Raw genomic sequence first — 27,369 nt, forward strand, 5'->3', positions numbered from 1 at the left:
TAAAAAAAAGAGAGGGAGAGATAAATGAAAAGGCTTTAACCTATATTTTAAATACCATCACCTCTTTTTTTAAAGCCATGTCCTTAAAAAAATTACTTTTATCCACAAAGGAAATAGAACATAGTAATTGTATTTTAATTCTAATACGTTTCATGATAACTTCTCATGATACTTATGTACAAAACCTATCCATCAGTAGGCTAGCACTGAGTATCCTTTGCATCAGAAAATGTACCTGATGTGGTTCCTATAGTCAGTAGGTTAGGGGCCAGGAAGAAAGCATCAGAGAAAAAAAAACAAGTACTCTGCAGTGCTAAAGAGTGAAATAATTAAAAGAAGGGGCGACAGTAGCAATTTACTCAAGAAAGGAGGTAAGGTTTGAGCTGCATCAGAAGAGAAGCAGGACTCGGATTGGTGAAGAAGCCTATTGATGAGTTAAGATACCAGTGTACGAAATCTGTTTAAAAGATACTCACGAGACTGGTCTAACCTGGAGGAAGGGGCAGACATAAAGACCTGTGATTGTACAAGCAAAGCCAGGCCAAGATGCGAAGATCTTTAAATGCTGATGCATGTTTAGATTTCATTTAGGAGGCAATTAAAAGCCACCACTGTCAGTCTTGGAGCAAGGGCACTAGATGAGTACCCTTGATAATAGTTGAGAATCTAGTTTCTGGCATCAGTAACAAAACTGAAGTCAGAGGATAGAGGAATTTTCCCAGGTGGATAATGAGTAAAAATTCAGGGCCAAAAAAAGACATTTAAGACATGTATAATTTTGTCATCCAAAAAATGGTTTCTGTCACCAGCCCTCTGAGCTATGTGTAGGTGAATAATTTAGCATTAAGACTTTGGCTTACTCTTTAGTTCTGTAAAATATTGCATTATTTGTAGGCATGTTAAACTATTGGATGTTTAAATGAGTAACTTTTTACCTCCTACACTTTCTATTGTGTGACATTTCCTAGGGTTGTCTTCCTCTTGTGTTGATGTTTGATATGAAGGAAGAAATTGAAGTTGATCCACAATTCATTGCTCAGTTGATGGAACAGCTCGATGTCTTCATTAGTATTAAACCAAAGCCGAAACAGCCAAGCAAGGTTGGTTCAGTCTAGACCCAGGAAACCATGTATCATATCACATTCTGTTTTATTTGCATATAAGTGTGTATTTGCATCTTCATAGAACTAAATATCCTGTGTAATACATATCATTATATATTACATTTAGTTATTTTATACAAAAATAAATTTGTAAGAACATTCATTATTGATCATCATTTACTTTAATGTGTTGGGTTTGGAATCCATTTTTAGTGACCATTATTTTTCTATTAATACATGAGAAGGAAAGAGAAAACACTTTTTCATTAATTTTCAATCTGGCAACTTTAAGTATTAGTAAACTACCAGGGAGTTGATAAGGCTAAACATGTGTTATGTGTACATATCCAATACAATTCAAAAAATATTTAGTTTTACTTACTATTTTTGAGCCAGTGTGCTAGCCCTGGAGATTTAATGAATAGGTGCCCATTCTCTTTAATAATAAATACCTTTACTAATGAATTATACCCAGTTCAATCTTCCTGGAACAGCTCCTCTAAGATGTTCAAAATTTCAGTAGTTACATAAACAGTAAAACTTAATGGGACAACTCTGATGATATTAAGTGCTAGTGAGAATGTGAGGAAAGAAGAATGTCCCTACAATAATATAGTTTAAATTGGCAAAACCACTTTGAAGAGCAATTTGGGACCATCTGATCACACTAACAATACTGATACCTCCAGTAATTCCGCTTCCAGTTATATACTCTGAAGAAACCTTTGTACCAGAAATCAAAGGATAAAAACGGTGTTGGAAAAAGGCAAGTTGCATAATAACATGTACTAAATGGTAACATTTAGGTATATTTTATTATACTAGATAAAACAGCACACAGTTGTGCCTTCCGTTTTTTAATTTCTGAACTATACATCTTATCATATATGCATAATGGTATATGTATAACATATATTACATACAATTTTGTATATATGTAAAGAACGTGGTAGTCAGTGTCCAGCTTAAGAAAAACAATCATGCCTTCTTCAAAAGATAACTTTAAAGGAAAAGATAGTATTTATTCTAGGTAAACTTAATATAATGAGCTTAAAGTTAGAGAACAGAACACTAATTTTGTGTATCGTGAAGCTTCATGCTTGACTAATTTGAGTTGACTAGAGTCACTTGTAGATGCCAGGATGAAAAGATGAAGACAGAATAGACTTTTGAGGACTTGTGCATATAAGATGGACAAGACACAAGAAGAATTCCTGGAGTTCAGTAAGAAATGAACGGAAGTCAGGGCAAAGTATATCGTAAGGGAGAACTCTGAAGCCTTCATCATCCCAGGGCCTCTGTGGCCTATTATGCCTGGTGGCCCCATGCTTAGTACTGCTTCACCTGCTTTCTCAGCCACAAGCGTTCTTTATTGTTCATTGGAGGCTTTCCCTCTTGGGTTCACATTTCCAATTTTCTAGGCAAGTCCACTGAGAGAAAGAAGATTTATTGTTTAGAAATTTACTATAAGCTTTGCCACAGATATGTCATCAGTGAGGAATAGTGGTACCTTGGTCTATTAGTTAACTGGTAGACCATAAATGTCAAGCGTAAGTGACTATTATTATGCAGTCTATATACTGTATGGAGACAAATTTGATTTGTTTTGTAAAAATGATATAAAGGGGGGAAGCTTTAACATAAAGACAAGAGAATGTAACCGGGAACGGGCTGTAGTGATATGATAGACCTTTGTTCCACCCCTCTCGCTGCCCCTCCACAGCTGTGCCGTGACCCTGGGTAAGTTTCTTATCCTCACTGAATATAAATAATAATTTCTACCTCATAAGGTTTTGGTGGGAGTTGGAATACATGTGCAGCTTCCATCACAGTGCTTGGAACACAGGACACACCCAATAAATGGTAACTAACATTTTATGGTTTTACCTAAAGGAGGAAACATAATAAGTGGTTAGAATTTGCAGTTGATTTGAAAGCAGCATTAATATATTCCTTAAGTGGGATTCTTATCACCGTATTCATTTCTCATCCACCTCCTGAATTCATTGTAGACTACCTGCATGTCACTTTTTTCTTTTCCATTATGTGTTTTCATAGTCTGTGATTGTGAAAAGTGTTGAACGAAATGCCTTAAATATGTATGAAGCAAGGAAATGTCTCCTCGGACTTGAAAGCAGTGGGGTTACCATAGCAACCAGTCCATCCCCAGCATCATGCCCTGCCGGCCTGGCTTGTCCCAGCCTGGATATCTTAGCCTCAGCAGGCCTCGGACTCACTGGACTAGGTATAAAATTTATTATTATAGCACTTCTCAGTCACTGGGGGATTGCTTATTCACTTCTCTTTCTTTCTGCTGGTTGGGGCTACATTTTAAAGGTTATGATTTCCCCTCTTTAGGCCCTAAGATCAGGTGAAAAGCAACAAAACTCAAATCAATCCATTTTGTGTTTTTTTGGTTAGATTCTGTGGATTTCTGTTTCCCCGATGCTTCTTATTTTGGCATAAATAATCAAGGTCTGACTGTTTTATTTTCAGTGGCTGTGTTTGTTCTTCTAAATTAAGAATGCCACTGAGAGTGAAGTCAGCAGGCTGACTATAATTTATGTGTTTGTTCTCTCTTGCGTTTGCAATATTGCCATCATTCCCCAGAGATAAAGATTATCCATTTTGCGTTTCAAAAAGTAATTGCAGTTCTGTGTCAGGGGTGGGGAGAGGGGGAGGTGAAAGCAAGCAGAACCCCCCACTCCCAGTGGTTAGGCCTGCCTCGCGAAGATACAAAGGAAATCTAGCCTGTGGCCCCCAAGGGGAGCAGATGGATCTGGATTTATATCCAAGGCAAAGAACAGGGAGATGAAAGAACATCATCACCTCAGTGTTTTAGTATTTAGGAAAGTAGAGTGAGCCACATGATAGTCATGAGATATTTATTGCCTCATTTACGGATTCCCATCTTACAGGCTGAAGTTCGTTACCATATTAAATTACGTTAGGTTCACTACTTGCACATTTTTTCAGTAGCCTTTATAGAAAAAGTTAATGCAATAACACCAGCAAATCATTCCACCCCATTCAGTGTTGATTTGAGACAGAATAAATACTCTCAGCAGTCTTTAATTTTTTTCTAATAGCTATTCTTGCTTTTAAAAAATATAACATGTTTAAATAATGTGATTAATACTCCAAGGAGCCCTGCACAGACGCCATTACAGTAAAGGCAGATTTTTTTCTCCTTGGCCCATAGTCTTTCAAAGTCGTCCCTTCCGCTGGAGACCTGAACAGTCATAGTATCACAGCCATGTATCTGGAAATGCCAGTCACACACTTAGGAGGACCTGAGTTCTTGCTGCACTGGAGATGAAAAAACCAAGCAGAGATGCAAAATGTTTTCATGGCTATACCTACCCTATAATACTTCATGTTTTAAGTATTCCTGGAAACGTGTAGACAAATTCACACTGTAGAACATATTTTAAATGCCCAAAGGGAAATTTCATTACTTAAATTAAATCAAACATTAAATCCTTAAAACAAGTGAAAAACAAAACAAAAAAATTTTCCCTTGAGAAAAAACTGCTTTGAGACAGAACACTAAGAAGTCACGTATGTGTTTTGACGGTACGAAAACCGTTCCAGGTAGCTTGGCCCATCTGCACATGGGCCGATTGGAGCCATTCTGTTGCCGGAATATGTTCCCTTATTCACAGCTAATTGTCAGTGGTTTGAAGAGTTTGTTTGAAAGCATATGACAACTGAGCTATGAGAGAAATAAAAACGAGTTTCCACTTGAGCAGAATTTTGTTCATCCTGGCTATTGAAATGAAAGCAAAGTGGCTGGCATTGCTCAGTGACCCTGGCTGCTTCCTGGTTTGGGCACCTAGCTTCCATTTTCTGGTCAGCGTCTGTTTGTGGATAAGCTGGGTCCTGTGTTGGAGTCGTATCATGCAATGTCTCTTGAATATTTGAAAGGTAATCTGTCACTCATATTTTATATTTAGAAAATATCAGATTATATCAATGTGTATTTCAAGTAGCGGTGTTGGTGCCATCTGTTATTTTAAAATCTTGAATTTATGCATATTGACCTTACGTTCTTTATTACAGGTCTTTTGGGCCCCACCACCTTATCTCTAAACACTTCGACAACCCCGAATTCACTCCTGAATGCTCTTAATAGCTCAGTCAGTCCTTTGCAAAGTCCAAGTTCCGGCACCCCCAGCCCCACATTATGGGCACCCCCACTTGCTAATACTTCAAGTGCCACAGGTCAGTATCATTTAAGTACAATCAAAGGCATGTCTTCTTAGGTATTATCAGTTTTTAAATAAAATTTATTAATGGTTCCATTTCCTTAGGAAAAAATTATAGTTCAAAGCATACTGCAGCCAAAGAGAAATTCTCTAATATGTAAATTAGTTAAAATGATGCACAACAAAGCAGTGAGTTTTTCATAAAAGGAAAATATAATCTTCAGATGTGACAAGCAGATCAGGAAGAAGAGCATGATGTGCAGGGAGCAGTGACAAAGGCACGTGAAGATCACTGACCTGGTAATTAGGAAACGTAGGTTCTGGTTGGACAGATTTGCTTGGTAGTCCTAGGTGCATGCTGAATCTAGCCAGTTTCCTCATCTGTCCAGTGAGGAGCTTGGATTAAATATTCTCTGGAGTATTGTTCCATTTTAACATTCTTTTGTGTAGTAATGTTAAACTTATTTGCAGAGAGGTATATTTGAATTTGCCGCAACAAAAATGATTTTTTTGTTGTTGTTACTGAAAATAATAAAATAATGCTTGTTGATTCTGAATTTTTTCCTGTCTCATATCTGTCTTCATGAAATGTTGTTCTAGGTTTTTCTGCCATACCACACCTTATGATTCCATCTACTGCCCAAGCCACATTAACCAACATTTTGTTGTCTGGAGTGCCTGCCTATGGGCACACAGCTCCATCTCCCCCTCCTGGCTTGACTCCCGTCGATGTCCATATCAACAGTATGCAGACAGAAGGCAAAAAAATCTCTCCTTCTTTAAATGGACATGCACAGGTAATGTCCTTCAGATAGAATAATGTGATCCACACTGTCTATAAGAAATAAGCCACTGGTAACACTTTTAAACTTGCTCCTGAAGTGAATTTTAGAATTGTGACCATATCTGTACATCATTTTGTTATTTCAGTCTCCGAATATAAAATATGGTGCAATATCCACTTCATCTCTTGGAGAAAAAGTGCTGAGTGCAAATCACAGTGATCCATCCAGACAATCGAGTGGATCTGAGCAGGCCTCGCCCAAATCAAACCCTGTAGAAGGTATCTTTCCTTCCGCACTTTACCTGGGTCTCTGACTTGGATAAAGGTGGTTGTAGAAGCTCTGTGTAGTGATTTCTAATTGATTTTGCTAACCAGTCATGACTCCTCCTGCCTCAAGTATGCAGAAAGACAACATCTTGAATGAAACTCTGAAGAACGTGATGAAAGATAAACTGAAAAGCACTTTTCACAGAATCGCTTTCCCATTTCATTGGTTCTTCCTAAATTAAAGTGAATTGTTTAGCAGGAAAGCATCAATTTACTAAATACATACATATATATGTGTATATGTGTGTGTGTGTGTGTGTGTCTATGTATATAAATTTTATAAGTAGAGTATTTCTTTTTATAACCTTTCCATTCCTGACAATCTTTAAAAAATATAAGGGTCTTCAGATTTCATCTTGAGTTTTTGAAGCACCCTTCATTTGTTAAATAAGGTATTGTCTTTGCAGCTGAGAGCTGTTAATGTCTGTGTCTCCCTAGAGTTGGATTCTGGTTTGTTTCCATTGCAGGTGATTGTTGATGATAAGGTGATGCCTGGATTTTCATTTTTTTTCTCTCTTCTCTGCAGGTTGTAATGATGCTTTTGTTGAAGTAGGCATGCCTCGAAGTCCTTCCCATTCTGGGAATGCTGGTGACTTGAAACAGATGATAGGTCCTTCCAAAGTTTCCTGTGCCAAGAGGCAGACAGTGGAACTACTGCAAGGCACGAAAAACTCCCACTTACAGTATGTAGTTTCATCTTTAAAAGCCCTTGATCCTTTGAAAGAAATTGTGTAATAAGCTGGATTTGTTTTAAGTTAGTGGAACAAAACTGGATTTGTTCAGCAGTCAGTGCTCTTTGGTTCAAGTGAGTTTGGTTTTATCCATGAGTTTTTGTTTTCATTTCTCTTTATAATTCTTTTCTTTTTGTAAAAAAAAAAAAATTTATTGCGATGATGTTGGTTTATAACATTATATAAGTTTCAGATGTGCAACATTGTACTTCAACATCCTTATATATTACATTGTGGTTACAACCAAAAGCCTAGTCTCCATGCACCGTGCAGTTGACCCCTTTACCTGTTTTGCCCTCCTGTACCCCTCTTCCCCTCCAGTAACCATCGATCTGTTGTCTGCCTCTATGAGTGTGTTTTTGTTTTTGATTTTGTTTGTTCATTTGTTTTTGTTTTTTAATTCCACACGAGTGAAATGATTATGGTATTTTCCATCCGACTTATCTCACTTAGCATAATACCCTGAAGTTCCATCCATGTAGTTATGAATGTCAGGTTTTCCTTTTTTTTTTGGCTGTGTGATTTCAGTTTTAGCGATGTTTATGTGGATAAAAATTTTATTAAGGAATAATATCGGGTAATTTTAACCCATATGTCTTTTCTATTGTCTCTCTCCCTTTCAGTTGGTTGAGTTTTTCTGTGGGTCCTCTAAACCATCTATATTGCTCTGAAACTTTAACATTCTCACTGCTCTTCAGTAATCAGCAAGGCAATTTTTACTCTAATTGTTGCTGTTAGATATTTTCCTGCTGTGAATTCTCCATTTGCCTTTGAATTTCTAACTTAAACGATGGCTCCCTTGTTCCAAGGTTGTTAATTGCTAACTTTGTTAATGAATACTTGACAGCATCGTGATTTCATTTATTATAAATCACAGTAAGCATAAATAGATATATTGTATTAAAAATAACCCCTTTACCATAGGATGGTTAGAAATGTGTTCTCCTTATTTTTTTTCTACTTATCTTATTTTTTTTTTCAAATAGGCAGTCTGTTCACATGTTTTTAAAAAGAAAAACGATGAAAAGCTTCTACACTGAAAGGCTTTGTTCCCGCCCATCTCCATCCACCCAGTTCCCTCTACTCTCTCATTAGTTCCCTTGTGCAGTCAAAAATCCATGTATAAATAATTTTTACTTTCCGAAAACTCGACTCCAGTCCTTCCCGGTACCCGCAGGGGATTGGTTCCAAGACGCCACCCCACCCCACCTTTCGCAGATACCAAAATCCACAGGTGCTCAGGTCCCTTATATAAAATGACATAGAGCAGTGCATACAGTTGGTGCTCTGCCTCTGTGGATTCCCACCCATGAATCAAAAATACTGTTTTTGATCTATGGTTAGTTGACTCCCAGGATGTAAAACACGGAGATATGGAAGGCTCACTGAAAATTTACTGAAAAAATCTGCATGTAAGTGGACCCATGTGGTTCATACTCGTGTTGTTCAAGGGTCAACTATATATCCTTACAGTGTAGAATGTCTATAGGGAAATGCAGCATATGTATTCTTATTTCCTCTTTATCTTACCAAAATCTGATTTGCTTTTTATATACTCTTTGGTCAGTTAATTGCCGTTGTTACCATTTTGTCTGAATCTGCTTTTTTTTTTTTTTTTTTTTTTTTGGTACTAGTACTCAAAATTAACATTATTTAGTATAAATTATAGAAATGATTTTGCTTTCTTTGTGTTGAAGCATTTGAAGTACTTACCTACTCCTTTTATCATTGTGCTGTGAATTTATCATTGTCTGTTATCTGAATTAAGCTGCACCCTCCAGAATGGTCTTCCTGCCTCCAATCTCTCATCTCCTTATTAGTCCTTTCTTTTGTTCCAGTAATTAGTTTGAACACACAGTCTGGTCTTGTCATACTTTGGCTTTAAAACCACTTATGATCTGCATTGCTTGCTTCCTTTCCTTTGCTTATGCTGTTCCTTCCAAATTGCTGTTCTCCTGGCCCTTCACACTGGTGAAGCTACAGATGCCTTTTAAATTCCAGTTCAAGTGTCTCCTGTGAAGCCTCTGTGAACTTCTGTCACACACAGTTTATTGCTCCTCTCTTTCTATTCCTCTGATTCCCCCTGGCACACCTGAGTAGTTGATGATGAATGAATGAATGAACAAATCAGCTCTTTGATGAATACCGTTTCTTATTTCTCTTTTACTTGAGCTTAACATGCAGTTGGATTTGAACTTGAGTGTACGTGTAAGTCATTATCAATTCTTGTAATTAAAATCATTGTTCCTCATTTTAAGAAGTACTTTCATGCTCTTCCCACACAGGTGTTGGAAAATGTCTTATTTATCTGCCACCTTTATCATAGCAGATTTGTTAGCAATGTCATATTTCACACACATGAATTGGATCATCTGCATGGCTTCTCATTGACTCAGTCTTGTTTAGACTGCGTATGGATGGGTCATTGCCATCTTCCTGATGTATCCAAATCAGGAATCTTGTCTATGTCTATTCCACATGTACCATATACAATATGCTATATATACTATATACAATGTGTGTGAATATATATCATGAAAGAGTTTTAGCTCCAGCTCTTAGACGCCCGGGTTCAAATTCCAGCTCTATCATCTATCAGAACTATAACCCTGACAAGGTACTTGTCTGTAAAATGGGGATAATACTACCTACCTCATAGTGGTGTTATGAGGATTAAATGAAATAATACAGGTAAATAGTTGACAGTGGTAAACATACAAGAGAAAACATGGCACACAGGAAACATGCAGCACATTCGTATATGATAGTGAAGTGTTAAATTCCAAACTCTGTTTCACAGCAGCACTGACAGGCTGCTCTCAGATCCTGAACTGAGTGCTACAGAAAGCCCGTTGGCTGACAAGAAGGCTCCGGGGAGTGAGCGTGCCGCAGAGAGGGCTGCAGCCGCCCAGCAAAACTCTGAAAGGGCCCGCCTGGCCTCGCGGCCGTCATATGTCAACATGCAGGTAATGATGAAAAAATGGGAATGTCATCCAAAAGCAAGGTTGGGGAGTGGGGAATTCAGTGAGCGTTCAGCAGTAGAGCAGAAATCCGGTTTTGTTTCTGCACTCTAGTCAAGATTAAATTTAAATATATATGCACTAGTTAGGAATTGGTTTTGCTGTAAACGTGAAAATGAAATGCAGGATTTTGCTTTAGTGGGAAGAGTACTTTAAAATATAATATGAAAAGTGACATAAATCATCCTTTGTCCCTCTATGTTAATCAAATGACATTATTCATCTGTTTTAAAAATTAGATAAATGTCAGAGCTGTTATTTCTAAGTATTACTGCATCATGACATAGTCTTGGGTAAATAGATATAATATCTATCCTACCATCTATAAAATGGAGGTGATACATTTGTTGTCATTTAGACAGTTATAAAAATGAGTCTAGGTTTTTGAAAGCAGATGCTAAATATTGATGATTATATTCACAGATTTTCATAATTATTTTAAACAATTTCTTCAGTAGGGATTGTCTCTGTATCCATTTTCAAACTATTAGACTAATTACTCGAAACACTATTGACCATGAAATTCAGAAATCTCATTTCATATGGATCACAATATAAAGGATAAGGATTTTGTGATTTGTGCTTTTAGAGTCCTATAAACATTTGCTTTCAGTATCAGAATTACTGGGTAGACTTACGTACTTCATAGTAGAAGACTTATTATCCCCATCCCCCCTACCTCCAAAAAAAGGAAGAGAAAATTTTTCACAAAATCCTAGAAATGAAAAAGCTGTCACAGATATGTCAAAGGAATTAATTCGTGGAACTAAATTATATTCCTATAATTCCAATGAAAACTAGTTAAATCCTGCTTGTCCGTTTTTTGATTTTTTTGCATTTGAACATTTCCATGAGTTTTCGGATGAACGTTTTTTACAAAAGCCATGGCCTTTTTATAAAGTGTCAAAGTTAAAAAAAAATGACATTTGTTACATTTTCTCTGGTGAATTTATTTTCAGTTAATATAAATTAAAATTTTCTCATCTAAGGACTATCACATCCACTTTATGATCCCTTTATGGTTTTAATCCATCTTGTGGTTCTCTTTTTCATCAGGTTTATACCTACAGTGAACCATTTTCACGTTTCTTTATTTTAGGATAGATAAGTGTTCTTGGTGATATAGTTTCAACTTAAACACATGTATTTATGCTGTTAATAAAGAGCTGACTCCTAAAATCATTAAGAAACCAATGATAATAGTCACTGAGTATTGACTGAGAAAGACTGAAGACCTCCTTGGTTCCTTCTGCTAAAAACTCTCTCTGTCTCCTGACTGTTCGTGGAGTGCTATATCTTCAGCTTCTCTTTTCACACTTATCTCACTTCCTAGTAGGTATTTTTTTGTAGTTATTTCTTTTATCCATCCCTGCTAAGACTGCATGGCTTTGAGGCTACAGATTATTTTTAATTAATTTATTCTTCCACAAAGTGCTGCACAGTCTCTTTAACCAGAGGGACTCAATAAATATTTATTGAACAAGTGAATTTAGGATCTCCCCACACCTTGCCCTTAGCCATTAATCATTAAAAGTTGATTTTAATTTCGAATGCCATTTTAGACCTAGGATTTCAAAAACATCATCAAACTGTAATTTTTAAAAAGTTGGCTCTTCGGATTTACTGACGTGTTCTTAGTGTTATAAACACACATCATGGTTTGTCAGGGTTAGCGTCTTTACTTGTAGTATCGTGACCTAATTATTATTTGTACACATTTCCAAAGTATCTTGTTTCAGATCGTAAATTACCTGGGTGCCTTCTCTACATGTAGGGGTATAGTCCTCCTGGGCAAAAGAGCTCTTGCCAATTTGTTCTTGACCCTCCTGGTAGGCCTTCGAGGCATTCTTAAATCAAGTCTTTGCTAGTCTCTAAATTGGGGAGTTGAGAACACTGGGTTAGCATCTGAGATGTAGTTATATCTAGACTACTTTCCTCAAAATGACCTACCTACACAGGTCTACCTCTGTGTATACCTGACTGTGTCATAAGTCACTTATTCAATGTGAGTGGAAAGAATGAATAATGCCATCTTAGTCCTGTGCAATAAAAAGTAACTAGGTTTAATTTTATTGTATTGCTGACTGTTATTATGGCTTAAAGCTAGACATTTGCCATTTATCTCCTTTCAAAAGCAGACTATTCCAGTTAGGCTAAATAATTTCTTAAGTTGTTTCGACATTATACCACTTCAGGGCATGCTTTACTTAAATGAAGAGATTTTTAGAAACAAAGAGGTCAGTAGATAACCTGAAAGCGTTTTGGAAATGCATTATTTTGAAAGCATAACTATTATTAGATTATTCACTGTACTTTAGCATCTATTTGTCCTGATATGTTGCATATTCATAGTAAATAGGAACTTTTTTTTCCTTTTGAGGGAAAATTTCTAACTATCACTGTCATGACAAAGTCAGAATCAGTAATTTATTTTTCTAATTAATTAGTTTTGTAAACATGTTTAAATTTATCAGACTTCACCAAATTAATGGCATATTATGGTGCAAAGCTTTCTATGTGTCCCAAGGAGATTCATGGGCTATAGTTAAAACCTTTCTTCTGTAATCATGGAGTATTGGCATGACATTTGAATAGACTGGCAATAAAGATATTTTCTCTCTGTTTCATTTTCAGGCATTTGACTATGAACAAAAGAAGCTATTAGCAACCAAAGGTAAGTGATATGTTAATGATCTATACTTTGATTTTTTTTCAGTAGACTGCATAAAAGGTTTTTCAGTATTCATATTGAATTGTGAAATTGGACCATCATAACAAGAAACTAAGAATGTTTAGGGTGTGAGTTGCACAAATTTTGTTGAGGTCCAATTATTTTGTTGAATATATTAGCATTAGTTCAATTAAGAAATAATGTAGCATTGTAAAATTTACCATTACTTTGTATAAAATGTTTTATGAAGATACTATAAGGCATTTTATGTTAAGAAATAATATTCAGTGATTTTTTCCTTTACATATATCAAAGAAACACTCAATAATTTTTTAAGAAACATTAAAAATATCAAGCATTTTTTTTTTTATATATATTCTGTTTTCCAAAGCTATGTTAAAGAAACCAGTGGTGACGGAGGTCAGGACACCTACAAATACCTGGAGTGGCCTCGGGTTTTCTAAATCTATGCCAGCTGAAACTATCAAGGAGCTGAGAAGGGCCAATCATGTGTCCTATAAGCCCACAATGACAACTACTTTTGAGGTTTGTAGAGTCATGTCCTACCCATTCTTCCTGCGTGTTCTCTCAGCAAAAGAGAACAATCATCTCTCCCTTCTCATTCTTTATTTACATAAGGAAAATCATTAATGGGGATTTGTTTTAATTTATATTCTTATAAACATATTGCCATAAAATTGATGCAGTCTAATATATTATGGTCTTTTATGTACCTTCTGTCAAAGTTATTGATCAGCTGTTATGGAGATATACATTTCGATAAATGTGTTTTTGTTAGGGGGAGAGTTATAAATGCTGGAGCAGGGCTGAGATTAAGCAAAGGACAGATTTAATATTCCATGAAATGTATAAATAAACCCTTTATCCAAGAGTATCACTAGCAAGCCCACCATAAGGGAAAAAGGCAAATATTCAACAAAAACAAGTTTTCAGATATGAGTGAAAAACTCAGTGTGTTCAGATGTGCCAGGAAACGCAGGAAGTACCACAAACAAGAGCTCCAAGATTTTATGTTTCCCAGATGTTGGCTGCATTGCTCAGAGTGAGACTGGGAAGCTGGCATCTGCACCACGTGGAGAAGGAATCCAGAATTCCACACTTCCCAGCCAGGCTACCCGTGACTCACTCAGCAAGGCCTTTTCAGTTTGAGAGTATCAGATTTGGTATAAGCCTTTTGCCAAGTGAGGGTGGAGTTAGAGCACAATGCATGCACACATACCAGTAGGGAGACTGCGCAAACCCAAACATGGATGAAAATGATTAATCCAAGAATCACAGTGTTCAACCAGAACACTGGAGATTGAAAAACAAATACCGGTTAAGGGTTTCATAATTGTTAGTCTAATAACTGGCATTTGTAGATCGATCTTCTTTTCTCCACCTGCTTTCTTTGTAAAAATCAGACTGTTGATGAAGGGTAAAAGCAAACATGAGAGTTTTTTCTTTGGCTTTCTAAGTGAAAAAGAAAATAACTATTGAAATACTAAAAAAGAACAATCTCCTGTGAATTTCATTGTCAGACCCACAGTAGCAATCTGGCAGGCTGTATTTAAAGATTGGAGTTACTGTAAGCAGCTAGAATGTAGAAACCGTTAAGGAAGAAATTTGAGGCTGTAGAAAGTACACACCTCTTTCTGCCATTATAGCTCTGAGAGAAACTAAACATCTCCTTTTGTTGGCAGAGACTTTAAAACTGCCGTGCTAATTCTTTCAACTGATGCACCCGTGGTCGTCCACTTCGCTCACCATTGCCCTTGGCAGAGTGTAGTGTTAAGTGGTTGATTACGTTTCTGTACTTTCAGAGATGAAATGTTTCACTGTAGAAATGCTAGTTCAGTTCTCCTCTCAAAGACCAACAGTATGTTTGAAATGATGACCATTCTAATAATGTAATGGTCAAGTGCAAAGGCTGTGGGGTCTGACAGTCACCACTGATAAATGTACAGCTTTGATGAGTGACTTCACTCCTCTGAGCCTGTTTCCTTGTTTGAGTTGTTTTGAGGATGACATGGGAGAGGGCATCCAGTGCACAGCATAGTGTATCGTAAGTTCTCATATTTAGTGGTTACTGTTATTTCCACTGGAGAATTTTACCCTGAGGAAAACCAAGAGCCTGCTGAAATATGAGATTTTCTTATTTGCGGTCATGGCAGTAGGTGTCAGAGAAAGGACTTGAATTCATTTTACAAAATTTCCTTACTCTCCTCTTCCCAATGGTTGAACCCAAGAGGGTACGTTTGATTACATAGCAAAGGTGATATGTAAATGATTTAGAGCCATGTTGCCATGCCTTAATAAATATAAGAATCACGTGGAGAGCTTGATAAAAATGCCCGTTCTTCCTCTAGCATCTCATTCATCAGGTGGGGAGTGGAGACCAGGAATCAACATTTTTAGCAAAAGCTTAGTGTGATTCTAATGTGGGCACCCTCTGGAAGCACTGCTCTCTGGGGACAAGGGGGTGGGAGAAGGGTGTGACCAGCTAGATCAGTGCATGGGTGTTCACCTTGGAACCTTTTATCTACAGCCCCTTTAAGAAAAGATAAAATTGCACTTTCTTTGGGAATGGTGTTCTAGGTTCTCCCTGGTGTGTAGGACAGGCCTTGAACTTCCCTCACGCATCTAAATCCATTGAAAAGGGCAGAAGGGCCCCTTACATGGCACGATCTGATGTTTGGCAGTAGTTGCCGTCTGCAGGTGCATTCCTTCCCCTTTATTCTGCTGTAGCCCAAAAGGATTAAAAGCTGGCAATAAGTGAAGATTGCTTCTTTGGGTTAGGACATGGCAACAAGATACAAGATGGGGTGGAGAAGGACCTGGGTAAAAGAGAAGTTAAAAAATTTTATTAAATTTGACCACACCTCTGCTTATAGCACTAATATTTTAAAATCAGAGGGTAGCTAGAAACACTCTTTTTCCATACGCTTTTCCAAAGAAAAACAAACCCAGATGGATAAGTAGAACGCTGATCTATGAAGAGAAGCATGTTTAGCCAATAGGTCCTGCTGGGTGTAGGCTGCTCACTGGCACATGGAGTTTCCTAGAGCAGGAAACTTGCTTGAGGCAAGAAGTTGATGCTTTGAGCTCCTTATTCAGATTACTGAGAAGCTAGGCTTGAGCAATTATTTCCAGTTTGGGGGCTGCTTTAAAAAATTAGCCTGTTCTGAAGAGCTCTGTTGGTTAAGAAGCAGGCAGCTTGAGACTGTTTTCTCCAAGACTCAAAAATATGACCCTATTCACTTGATGACATACTGGGACACCAAAGGTCAATCAAAAGGCTGCTTTGGCCCACAGTACCTCGGTCACATCAACAGAACTACAAAAGGTTTGGGATTTTCCTTTTATTTTTACCACTCATCTCTTAAAAGCAGAATAGTCACATTCTCTAGAACAAATAAAAACCTTCAGTGGGAATCAAAGATGGTTTTTAATTTCTTAGCACTAAGAGTAACGAGATTGTCTGATTAAGTTGTATAAACCTAAGAGTAGAAGTGAGCTGCTATTTGTGATACTTTAATTTTTAATTAGTAGATAACAAGCTAGAAGATATCACGAGATTATGTAACGTTTTTAGAAATCACCATGTTTAGCCAGGTCTGGCATAGTATTTGAATGAATTACGCTTAGATTTTAGATGAGTGTTTTTTTTATTCTCAAGAAGAGTTTAGATGNTTAATATATATATATATATATATATATATATATACACACACACATTTATGTAAATACTATATAGAATGATCTCATTAATGCTTCTGGTAATCACCAGTTTTGAGCATGTTTTCTTTTCCCTTGCTGCATTGAATTTATTGGTTGAAGTATAATGTTATAAATGGTTTTAATTGAAAAGCCATCTTTTTGGTCTTAGGAGTCTTTCTTTTCCTATGCCCCTTTCCAAAAATCAGCAAAGGACATCCCATAGATGTCGGAGAAGGTATCTCTGGGATTCAGTAATTCCACAAATACTTATTAACCAACTTTTGTGTGCCAGATACAATTCTAGGTGCTAGAGATCCAATGCTTTGAATTCAGGTTCTTGCTTTCATGGATAGAGCTTTTTGGTGGGTAGAAAGGGATACAAAACAAGTAAACAAGAAAGCGTTAGGCAATAAAAGTCCCGATAAATATGAAACAGAGGCTGCTTTTTAGATTGAGCAGTTATAGCAGGTCTTAATGAGTAGATAATATTCAAACTAAGACTTAGATGACGAAAAAGGGCCAACCTAGTGGAGATCTAGAGAAAGAGTAGCAGGCCAGGGGAACAGCTGGCATGACCATCCTGAAGTCAGAACTAGCTGGTAAGTTTGTGGGGAGGGGAGGGATAGCGTGGTAGAGCATCGAAGATTAGCTTGGAGAAATAGGCAGAGGCTCAATTATGGAGCACCTCAGCCCACTGTAAAGTACTAGAAAAGTATTAGAAGATTTTATACACTGGCATGATTTGTCCTAATGTGCATTTAAAAATCAACCTAGTTGCTTTACGAAAAATGGATTTTTGGGGTGGGAGGCAAGAGTAGAATCAAAATGTCTATTAACCCATTTCCCGGTTAGGAAGACAGAAGTGCAGCTCGCTGTCAGCATTAATTTAATTTTACATAAACACGCTCTTTGAGGCTGAAGCCAATCTAACTGATTTTCAATATGAAAATAAAATACAAAAACTTTTTGGAGTTATTTCTAAACAGAACTTGTCTCTAATCCTAATGTAATAGAAATGTATATGATGACCAGTATTTAATCATTTTTTTTATGTGGTAAATTTCAAAGCACTGAACAACACAAAGCGGAACATCTAGGATTTGACATTTTCAGTGATCGAGAATTACTGTGTTTTGTGAATGGAAATACCATGACTAAAAACCAAATGCTATAAGTAGATGATATCATTTGTTTTCAAAGAGTACCAATACACTAGAGCGATGCAAAAATAATAAAGCAAGATATTTTGTGGCAAACTTTGAGGGTAAAGTTAGGATTGTAATTCATGAGTTTTCTTGGGGTAAACGCTGCACCCCAAGTGCCGCTGGTGAGTGTTCTCAGGGCAGATGGGAAATGGGTTAAGGAGACTTTTGGTGACAGTTTTGGAGATGGAGAGAAGCAGGTAGGTTTGGGATATGTTTAGAGAGGACATTGATAGAATTGCTGATGGATCGCATGTGCTGAGGGAGGGAGGAATGAGATGGCTGTTAGAAGTTTGGCTTGAACAGCCGGGTGAATGATAGTCATTTATTGGTGTAGGAATTCCAGGAGAGGACCAGGTTTGGGTATAGCTGGTGGGGATGGGTAACAATTTGATTTCAAACCCTCTAAGTTTAAAATGCCTATGAGACAGTAAAATAGAGGTGTCAAGTTGACAGCTCTATTATACCAAATTTGAACAGAGAAATCAAACCTGGAGGTAAAAATTTGGGAGTTATGGTTGTCTCAAGCCTTGAAAGAGGTTGAGATTACTTAATATGAAAGCATAGAGAGAGCAGTGAAGGAATGGTAGGGTCAAGCCCCAAGGTGATGGGACATTTGGGTAGGAAAGGGGGAGGGAGATCCTACAAGGCTACATTGAGGTAGGTGGAAAACCTGGGTAGTGTGGTGCCATGATGCCTTGGAGGAGGACGCGTTAAAGGAGGACATGGTCAGCTGTGGCTCTGCTGCAGTGCGACTGAGTTGAGATTATTGAAGTGAATAGTGCAGGATCCTTTTGGAATTCCCCAGTGAACGTGAAACTTTGGAAATCAGAGAATCTCGACTTTAGTACTCTAGATACAGTACAAAGTAGGGTACCTGTAATAGGGGGATTAAATCAATGAATAAAGGAGTGAATAAATGCAAGTTCAGCATAAACTTTGAGATGTTATACATTATTTCTAAAATTTTGATTGGGGGACATTAAAAAAGGTAGACTTTTCCCAGTATTTGTAATTTGTTGGAGAGAGCCTATTTGAGGACAACACAGGAGAAATGCCAGATCTCTCTCCACCCTCTGACTCATTTAGCCTGGGAGCTTGATTCCTGTCAAAGCATTAGGTCAGCTGCAACTCTTCCACATTTCTTGTGAGATATAATGAAGGGAATCTCTGCTGTACCAGATGGAAGATGTGTTTTGTGGTTCCCCCAAATAGGGAGGGATCTTAGCACCCACTGCTCTAAATCTCAGAGTGAGTCATCATACCTGAGGCTCTGAGAATGAAAGCTGGCACCCTCATAACGAAAGAAAAGGACTTCACTGTGTGTATTACATACGAAGTGTCCTTGGTGGCTGGAGGACAAAGACTATATACAGATACCATAGCCACTTCTCGAGAATCAGCATTTGTGGGTAACTGCAGTGGCTGGCAATAGAAGTAAATGGCAGTGGTCTAAGGGATTCCTTTCTGTCCCCACCCTGGTAAACCCACCTTATTAAACATTTCCTTATCGGGCTTTTCTTGTTTACAGGGCTCATCAGTGTCGCTCTCGAGGTCCAACAGTCGTGAGCACTTGGGGAATGGAAGCGAATCTGATAACTGGAGAGACCGAAATGGAATAGGACCCGCGAGTCACAGTGAATTTGCAGCTTCTGTTGGCAGCCCCAAGCGTAAACAAAACAAATCAAGTGAGCCGTGACTTTTAATCATACTTTTAGATTAAATTAGCTTGGAATTTGTTTCTCTGGTTGAGGGTGATGATGTTCAAGTATAAGCTCTGGCCTCGACGCCTTCAAGTGTTTGCTGTTACTCACATGCCACCACCTCTGTGAAGCCTTCCTTATTTTTCCCAGTGAAGCAGACCAGGTAGTTCTCTGCTTTCACTGCATTTTGTATATTATTTCACTCTAGCATTTGTCACGCCAGAGTGTAATTACATATTTACACATCTGTCTCTTCTTGTAGAATTTGGGCTCCTCAAGCCAGGGATATTATTTATTCATTCAATAAACACTTATTAAGTGCCCACGTGACAGGCATTCTGTTAGACATTTAGGAAGAAATAACAAGGCACAGCCTAACAGTGTCTGATACCTGGTAGTGGCTCAGTAAATGTTTGTTGAAGGAATGTAGGAATGAGTTAAATACACACAAACATCCAGAAAATGTCTTTCCTCATCAGGAAAAGACAGGGATGTAAAAGAGTTAAGTAGAATGTGATCAAATTAGCATCTTGGACAATAGAAGAAAGTCTGCCTAGTGGGTAGCTACTACAAGTTAAAAGCAGAATTTAATTTTCTAATTGACAAGATGTAGCTGAATTGACACAAATATGGTTAAGAATCAGCATGACTCCAGTGGGCTGTATAAAAAGGTAAACAGACAAGAATTGATAAAAGTAATTACAAGAAATGCCCCGGATGCCTTGTTGAGGGTTTTTGACAAATTTGGAATTCCGAAACACGTAGCATGGAGTATTTGAAGATTACTTAAAGAAAGGCAATCTAAAGGAGCATAGTAGACACTTAGTAAGTCAGTTGTTACCATCAGTCAAGTTGGCCATGCTGTCAAGAGTCTCAGATTTGAAAAGAGCAGTGTGGTGTTGGTCAAGTGTAAATTAGAAAACACAGTCAATTCCTTCATTCCCAAATGTACTGTCAGTTGTAGACTGGACATTCCCTATTAGTTATGGGCTGGCTCCTCCATCACTGACAGGAGGATGGAGCTGAGAGGCAGGCTGGTGCCAGGTACAGGACTAGGGGTGGAAATGGTCTCCCTTCTGTAGCCCTATTTAAATTAGTTTTGTGCCTCTCTTTTTCTATCTTTATTTCCTTGCCCTTTACTTAATGCTGGATAATTAAAACTGACTGTACAACTTGGCTGTATTGAAGGTCAGGATTAGGGTTAAGATAAGGGATTCATTAATAAAAAGAATGATTAAAAAAGCAGTTATTTGGCTTTTGTCAAATGTTTTAAGAGCATAGGGAGTTTAAAAGAGAATATGGAAACTATAAGCAGTTAAAAGAAATGTAAAGAAAGTTATTTCACTAAGAATATTTTATTTTAGCACAGCTGTTTTCTCAAATTTTATTAGTGTGTTTGCTTAACCCAGTATATGTAAAATATTACCATTTAACTGTGTAATCAATGTAAAAAAATTTTATGATATATTTTGAATTCTTTTTTTGTACTAAGTCTGGTATGTATTTTACTTATAGAACCTTTTTACTTCCCAATAGTCACATGTGGCCAGTGGCTACTACTGTATTGAACAGCACAGTTTTAGATAACCCACCCTTGTCAAGGTTCCCTAGGCATCCCTGTTTACACCAGCTGTTCCAGTATTAATTCTCAGTAACTCTCACTTTTATCCTCAAAAAAAGAAAATTTATCATTTGGATATAAATTACATGGTCAATCTGCCATGTTAAGTCCAGTTTTCACTCCAGTGTGACATCATACTCTGTTCTGCATTAACCTTGACTCAGGATCTCACTGGTCACCCCTCTTCATTCTTTTTTGATGACTCTGGGGCCTTATCTACAGACTGTGGCGTGCTCAGGGCTGAGGGCCTTCAGGGATTGGTCCTGGATCCCTTCCTCTACACATTCTCTCCACAAGAGATAACATATCTATTTTTAAGAGAAAGAAAACCCTTATCAAGAAATTCTTTTGACTTGAGATACATAAAGGACTGCACAATTGAGATGAAAAGAACTTGAGAAAGTGATTAGTGATACCCCAAATCGATGCAGAACAAGATTCTTAGATTTAGCAAATGCATTGGTCACAGAGATTAGATGAATCTGACTGGCTGAGTGTCCTCCTTCCTTCCTCTCCCCGGGAATCCCTTGTGAAGCTGCATGTTTGGTATAAGAGGATAGAATTCGCACTGTACGAGAGCCAGTCGTTGGTCAGGAAGGTAAGAATGGTTACTCAGTTCTGCTGGAATCTCCAAAGCAACTCTTGAAGAGTGTTTAAACTATTTGGCCAAGTACTTGGCATGGCTCATTAGCCCATTATCCAGGGATGCATGCCCATTATCCAGGGCCTCAGAAACACAGGTGATGTGGAGAAATTTTTGCCCACCAAATTGGCCACAAAGGCCAGGAAAAGCTCGGCATTGCTGTCTTAGAATTTTTCTCGAGAAAGATTTGTTTCTGTCATAAATTAGATCCAGGAACTTCACCATCATCTCATCACTTCAAATGTTACTCTTAATTTTGGAAGCGCTCTATTTTTTGAGCTCAATGACCAAATATATTTTTAAAGAGATTTATATGGTACAATATCATAGAATTCCTTTAACCGCAGGTAAGCGCAAGTGTGGATACAGAGAGCCATCCTGCCATCCAAAAGGAGCCTGAACTTAAAGTAACTTTCCTTACCTTTATTGTGTCCTAGGGGTCTCCCTTCCTATTCCTCATTTAATTCACATCCAATCAGTTATGAAGAACAAATGTTTCCAAGTGCTCTGGGAGAATATGATTAATGATTATTAACTACAGAGGCACTGTTGCTGAATTGCTGCCTCCCGAGTGTAACCTTTAAAATGGCAAGAGCCTCTCTAAAAGCAATAACCAGCATTTCCTTAATGAAAAGCTAATGTTTCAGTAAAGGATTGCTGTATTTCTGCAGCTACTGTTCTATTCAGCCCGACAATGAATTTGAAATATTTGAGTGATTAAAACTTTTAATTAAACCTTGTTCTCTCTGGGCATTTACACTTCAAGCCTGTCTCTTGCTTGCCTTTCAGCGGAACACTATCTCAGCAGTAGCAATTACATGGACTGCATTTCTTCGCTGACAGGAAGCAATGGCTGTAACCTGAACAGCTCTTTCAAAGGCTCTGACCTCCCTGAGCTCTTCAGTAAACTGGGCCTGGGCAAATACACAGACGTCTTCCAGCAACAAGAGGTCGGTCATTATTTATTTTTCCCGTGCATCACAGTTTGGGTTGTGTGTGTGACGACTTCTAGAATGAAATCACTCATTGACCTATGACTGTGCTTTCACTGAGCATTCGTTCAAGTCTCATAGCTTGTTTTTGCTGCTAAGAAAAATGTCATCTCATTTCCTATTTATTTAGTGCAGCTGGTAAACACAGGATAGCAGCAATATAGAAAATGGTGTTCACAAACATACACTTTCAACAGTTTTAACTGAAAGACCTAATTAGTGTATTGATTCATAGGAACGTTTGATTCATAGCTCCCTTATGCTCAGCAACAAGTGTGTATTTAATGATTTCATTCTTTAATGTTATCTTTATTTGTGGCACTTAAAAGAACGGCACCTGAAATAAATATCTGTGGTGCTTTTTAACGCCATCCTCATCATGTCACTGAAGTCTGTTCTCACAGAATATAATGTACTTTTTATACATGTTGATTTATTCATTGACTTACTGTTTGGGTTTTGCCTAAACTGAGGCAGAGCTAAGATGGATTTGGGTCAAGCTGTTGAGCCGGGGCCATTACACACTGCCGTAAAGAGAAGAGCTAGATTCTTTCTAGTACTGCTGTCATGTTACCAGGGCACAGCTAACCCAGTGCAACAGAAAGTCAGAATAGTTCTCTAAATGTATCTGTTTGGTCCATGTTTGATGTTAGTCTGCTCTATTTCATCTTAGAGAATATCTGATTAAGTCAGTAATTCCCAGGTATGTATCAGTAAATGAAGAATCTAGAATTTTTATTAGGCACTTTGCATTATAAACCTAAGGTATTGCCCATAGTTCAATAATTTAAGTTCGATTGCCAAACTTTTTTAACAACAAAAAAAGGTTATTATGTGTGTATTAGATTTCAGAGTATTGATTTTGTTTTCTTTCCCCTACATCTAAATTAGTGTTCATTTAACCAAGGATTTTGTAAGCTGAATAAAATTTCATCATAAATACGTTAAAGAATTGCATTTATTTATTAGTCTTTTATATAGTCTTACTGGTTAGGTAAGAGTGGCCGAATGAGAATTTCAAGGGCAGAGGTATTATAACTTGACTAGAAACAGGTCTCCAAGTAAGAGATTAGATGTTATTCAGTAATATTCTGTTTGTTTTTAATCTCTAGTTGCTGTTTAAAGAAGCATAGAAATAAATTTATTATAGGTACTTATTAGCCAGTTATTTCAAAAAGGAAGAAAATATGAAAAAGGAAAGAAAGTCAGGGTGGCTTTATCTACTATTTAGAGCATTGGTCAGCAGAAGGCAGACCTGCTACCTGATTTTGTAAATGAAGTTTTATTGGTTCCCAACTACACACGTTCACTTACATATTGTCTGGTTGCTTTGGAACTAAAACAGCAGAGTCAGATAGTTGCAACAGAGACAACATGGCTCACAAAACCTAAAATATTTACTTTTTGGCCCTTTCAGATGCCTGAAACAGTCTCTATTAAATAGAATTTCCAAAAACATATCTCTAGACCTATGATAAATTATAAACAAAAAAGTTTTACAAGATCTGGATGTAACTTCTAAATCAGAACAGAACATTTCATCTAATTTGAATGAAAAGTATATTTTACTGTTTACAGATATGTTGAAATTTGGTACTGCTTCCTTCATTTAGGATATTTTCTTTTGAAAGAGAAATAGGATATTTATTGGAATATAGATGTCAACATCAATACGGTTACATAATATATTGATATGTAATAGAAAGAGGAAGAAATAGCTAAGTCATTATTCAATTAAAATTTCCTAAAGCACAGTCTCAGCACTCAGAGGAATCACGGCATACTTCTTGTAAAAGACCCTTAAGTACTAAATATTCTGCATAGCAATCTTTCCAGATCTTATCCTCAAAATATTTTTCCTTGTCTCAGTTTTTAAATTGGGGAAATTATTTTTTAAAACAGCTTAATCGGCATACAAAAAACGACATGTTTAAGTTGCACAATTTGGTCATTTCTGACTTCTGTATATACCCTCAAAGACATTACCACAATATTAGAGGAATTCTTTTTTTTTTTTTTTTCCAATTAGAGTTGACATTAAATGTTATTTTATATTAGTTTCAGGTGTACAGCCTAGTGACTGTTCATTTATATATTATATATAATACAAAGTGATCCCCCCCGATTAGTTTAATACCCACCTGGCACTATACATAGTTATTGCAATGTTATCGACGATATTCCCTATGCTGTACTGTATATTCCTGTGACTATTTTGTAACCAATTTGTACTTCTTAATCCTTTCACCTTTAACCCCGTCCCCCCAGTCTGGCAAACAGTTCTATTTCCATTTTGTTTGTCCGTTTATTTTGTTCTTTAGAGTCCACATAAAAGTGAGATCATACGGCCATAAAAGTTTTTTTAAATGAAATCTTAGCTTTTGTGACAACATGGATGGAACCTAGAGGGTATTATGCTAAGTGAAATAAGTTATAGAGAAAGACAAATACCATATGATCTCACTTATATGTGGAATCTAAAGGATATTTTCTAATATTCATACGATTTAACAAGAATCCTCTGTTAAGTAACCTTGTGAGATTTATTTTAAACAGGTTGAAGATTTATTTAGCAACTTTACGAGGTATGTCTATATACATTATTACCATAGCTGCCAGTTATTTTATCCCTTTGGTGAGCCCATTGCTTTATATCCACAGTCATATTTAACACCCACAGCAGCCCTACAAGGTACACAATTGTCAACCCTAAATGCACACAGTTAGTAATGGCAGAGTCAGAATCCGAACCCATATTTCTCTGGCTTCAGAGCCCATTGCCTTTCTGTTCTTTTACAGTCTTCAAAGGAAGGGTAGGATCCTTGGGCTACTTCTCTCCAGTTTGTTGCTGATACCAAAGAGAACAATTATACTGTTCCTGGAAATACTCTTGTGTGCCACTTTCAAAGATAGTCGGCTAGGCTCAGTCAAGTGAGTCATGGGTCTGATGTATCCTGGGAATTCTTCTATCATTCTTAAGTAGAACACAGTGAAAGATACCATCTATGGTATTATTCAGTTTCTTCTTATAGAGATAACCAATTCTCAGAATCCAAAGCTAAGAAATATTTTCTCAGATATGTATTCTTTTATCAGTTTACAAAAATGTGCAATTTGTGTTTCCCTTTTTGCCATGGCTGCCTGGATGCTCAGACCTAAGTTTTTATATCAATTGCAGTAAATCACTGGCTTAGGCTGAGTCTTCTGCTAGAATAATCGCTTTTGTTTCATCACCTTAATTAACTTTTGTCCCATACATTGTGACATTACCATTACCTCTTTTGGAAGTAGGCAGAGCATAATTGATAAAATAAGTGTAATAATGAGTTGAACCTACAATAAGAAAGAAAGTAAATACTTATTATATTGGTTATATATTACTTTTTCACCCACAGATTGATCTTCAGACATTCCTCACTCTCACAGATCAGGATCTGAAGGAGCTGGGAATTACTACTTTTGGTGCCAGGAGGAAAATGCTGCTTGCAATTTCAGGTGAATATAAATACTCATATTCATATTTTGAAATCTGAATAACTTCTGCCATTGGGGCTGGTTCTACCCATTAATCACTTGCTTACTACCATGGCACCTTTGTGGCTGTGGTTTCAGTGTTTTCCCACTAACAGTGTGACAAAGGCTGAGACCATCCTTACTCCTTCATCAAGGCATTGCCTGGAACCTTCTGTGACAATGTCATTGCTTAAAACCGATCTCTTCAGAAAGAAATAACCAAAATTGCCCTTTGCATAACATGAGACTGGGGAAACAGTTGAATTCTCCTTTTTGTTGTTGTGTTAGGCAATACTTAATCATCGAATTAGTAATTATTCTAGATTGGCTGTCATGTTTCAAATGCATGTGTCCTTGCATACCAACTGAGATCACTGCACCAGAGGAAAAAAGATGCTCCTTGGTATAGGTAGAGCCTGGCAGTATTACTTGTCTTAATGTTCTTTTTAATTTTTTCCCAAAATTTTAATAGAATCTGTGAGTCACTGAAGGGTGTAGGATCCTGAGAGTAGTCACAGGAAAACAATGTTGTCTGTCTCCCAGACCGCCTTTGTGCATCAGTTGCATATTCTGTGCGTTATCAAATGCTCTATACATATTTACACCCCATTTGAAAGGAATTGAGCCAGATGATGAATTTGGAGTTGGCAAATGAATAACTATGTACTTCAAAAAGATGCTTAGAGAAATATGAGGAAGAAATTTGAGGGGGCAAAAAAATGGGGTTACTTTTTGAAGACTTCCTGATAAAGTTCATGAATGTCAATTGGATATGCGTACCAGTCTCTCAAAAAAAATAGTGACAAGGGCAGATGCCAAGTGTCAGTTGTGGTGAGAAAATGACTTTGCTTTTTCAGAACACTGAACTTGCAGGCTATGTCTTTATAAGGCCAGCAGTGGCATCCAACTCATGAAAGGCCCTTCCAAACAGCATTCAGTGATCAGATCAGCAATTAAAAAAAATTTAAAACCTCAGTTGCTTTCCATTTTGTTTTAGCAGCAGATTACATCCCCCAGCCATCTCCCCACAGGAAATCTTATCTATAAACCTAATAGCTGAAGCAGATATAAGCAGAGCAGCTCTGAAATAGGGGTGGAAATCCAGCCATAGAGCAGCCTATTAGGCTTCTC

General features: G+C 37.3%; 1 protein-coding gene across 4 annotated transcripts in view; it reads left to right on the forward strand.

Moving 5' to 3' along the window:
• The window catches only part of BICC1 (BicC family RNA binding protein 1), a 238,863-nt gene that overhangs the window by 204,987 nt on the left and 6,507 nt on the right, over window positions 1-27,369 (forward strand). For 2 of the 4 annotated variants that reach the window (XM_039871842.1, XM_039871845.1), the window contains exons 9-20: window positions 969-1,100; window positions 3,162-3,348; window positions 5,166-5,327; window positions 5,912-6,108; window positions 6,242-6,374; window positions 6,949-7,105; window positions 9,954-10,119; window positions 12,808-12,847; window positions 13,236-13,390; window positions 19,298-19,454; window positions 22,523-22,683; window positions 26,121-26,220. In XM_039871842.1, the coding sequence (XP_039727776.1) occupies window positions 969-1,100; window positions 3,162-3,348; window positions 5,166-5,327; window positions 5,912-6,108; window positions 6,242-6,374; window positions 6,949-7,105; window positions 9,954-10,119; window positions 12,808-12,847; window positions 13,236-13,390; window positions 19,298-19,454; window positions 22,523-22,683; window positions 26,121-26,220 (1,747 nt within the window). Of the gene's footprint in view, window positions 1-968; window positions 1,101-3,161; window positions 3,349-5,165; window positions 5,328-5,911; window positions 6,109-6,241; window positions 6,375-6,948; window positions 7,106-9,953; window positions 10,120-12,807; window positions 12,848-13,235; window positions 13,391-19,297; window positions 19,455-22,080; window positions 22,149-22,522; window positions 22,684-26,120; window positions 26,221-27,369 lie in introns of those variants that run through there. The other 2 variants (XM_039871844.1, XM_039871846.1) reach the window with 2 other exon arrangements.

The sequence above is a fragment of the Pteropus medius genome, unplaced genomic scaffold (assembly GCF_902729225.1).
Source record: "Pteropus medius unplaced genomic scaffold, Ma_sr-lr_union100, whole genome shotgun sequence".
Taxonomy (NCBI): domain Eukaryota; kingdom Metazoa; phylum Chordata; class Mammalia; order Chiroptera; family Pteropodidae; genus Pteropus; species Pteropus medius.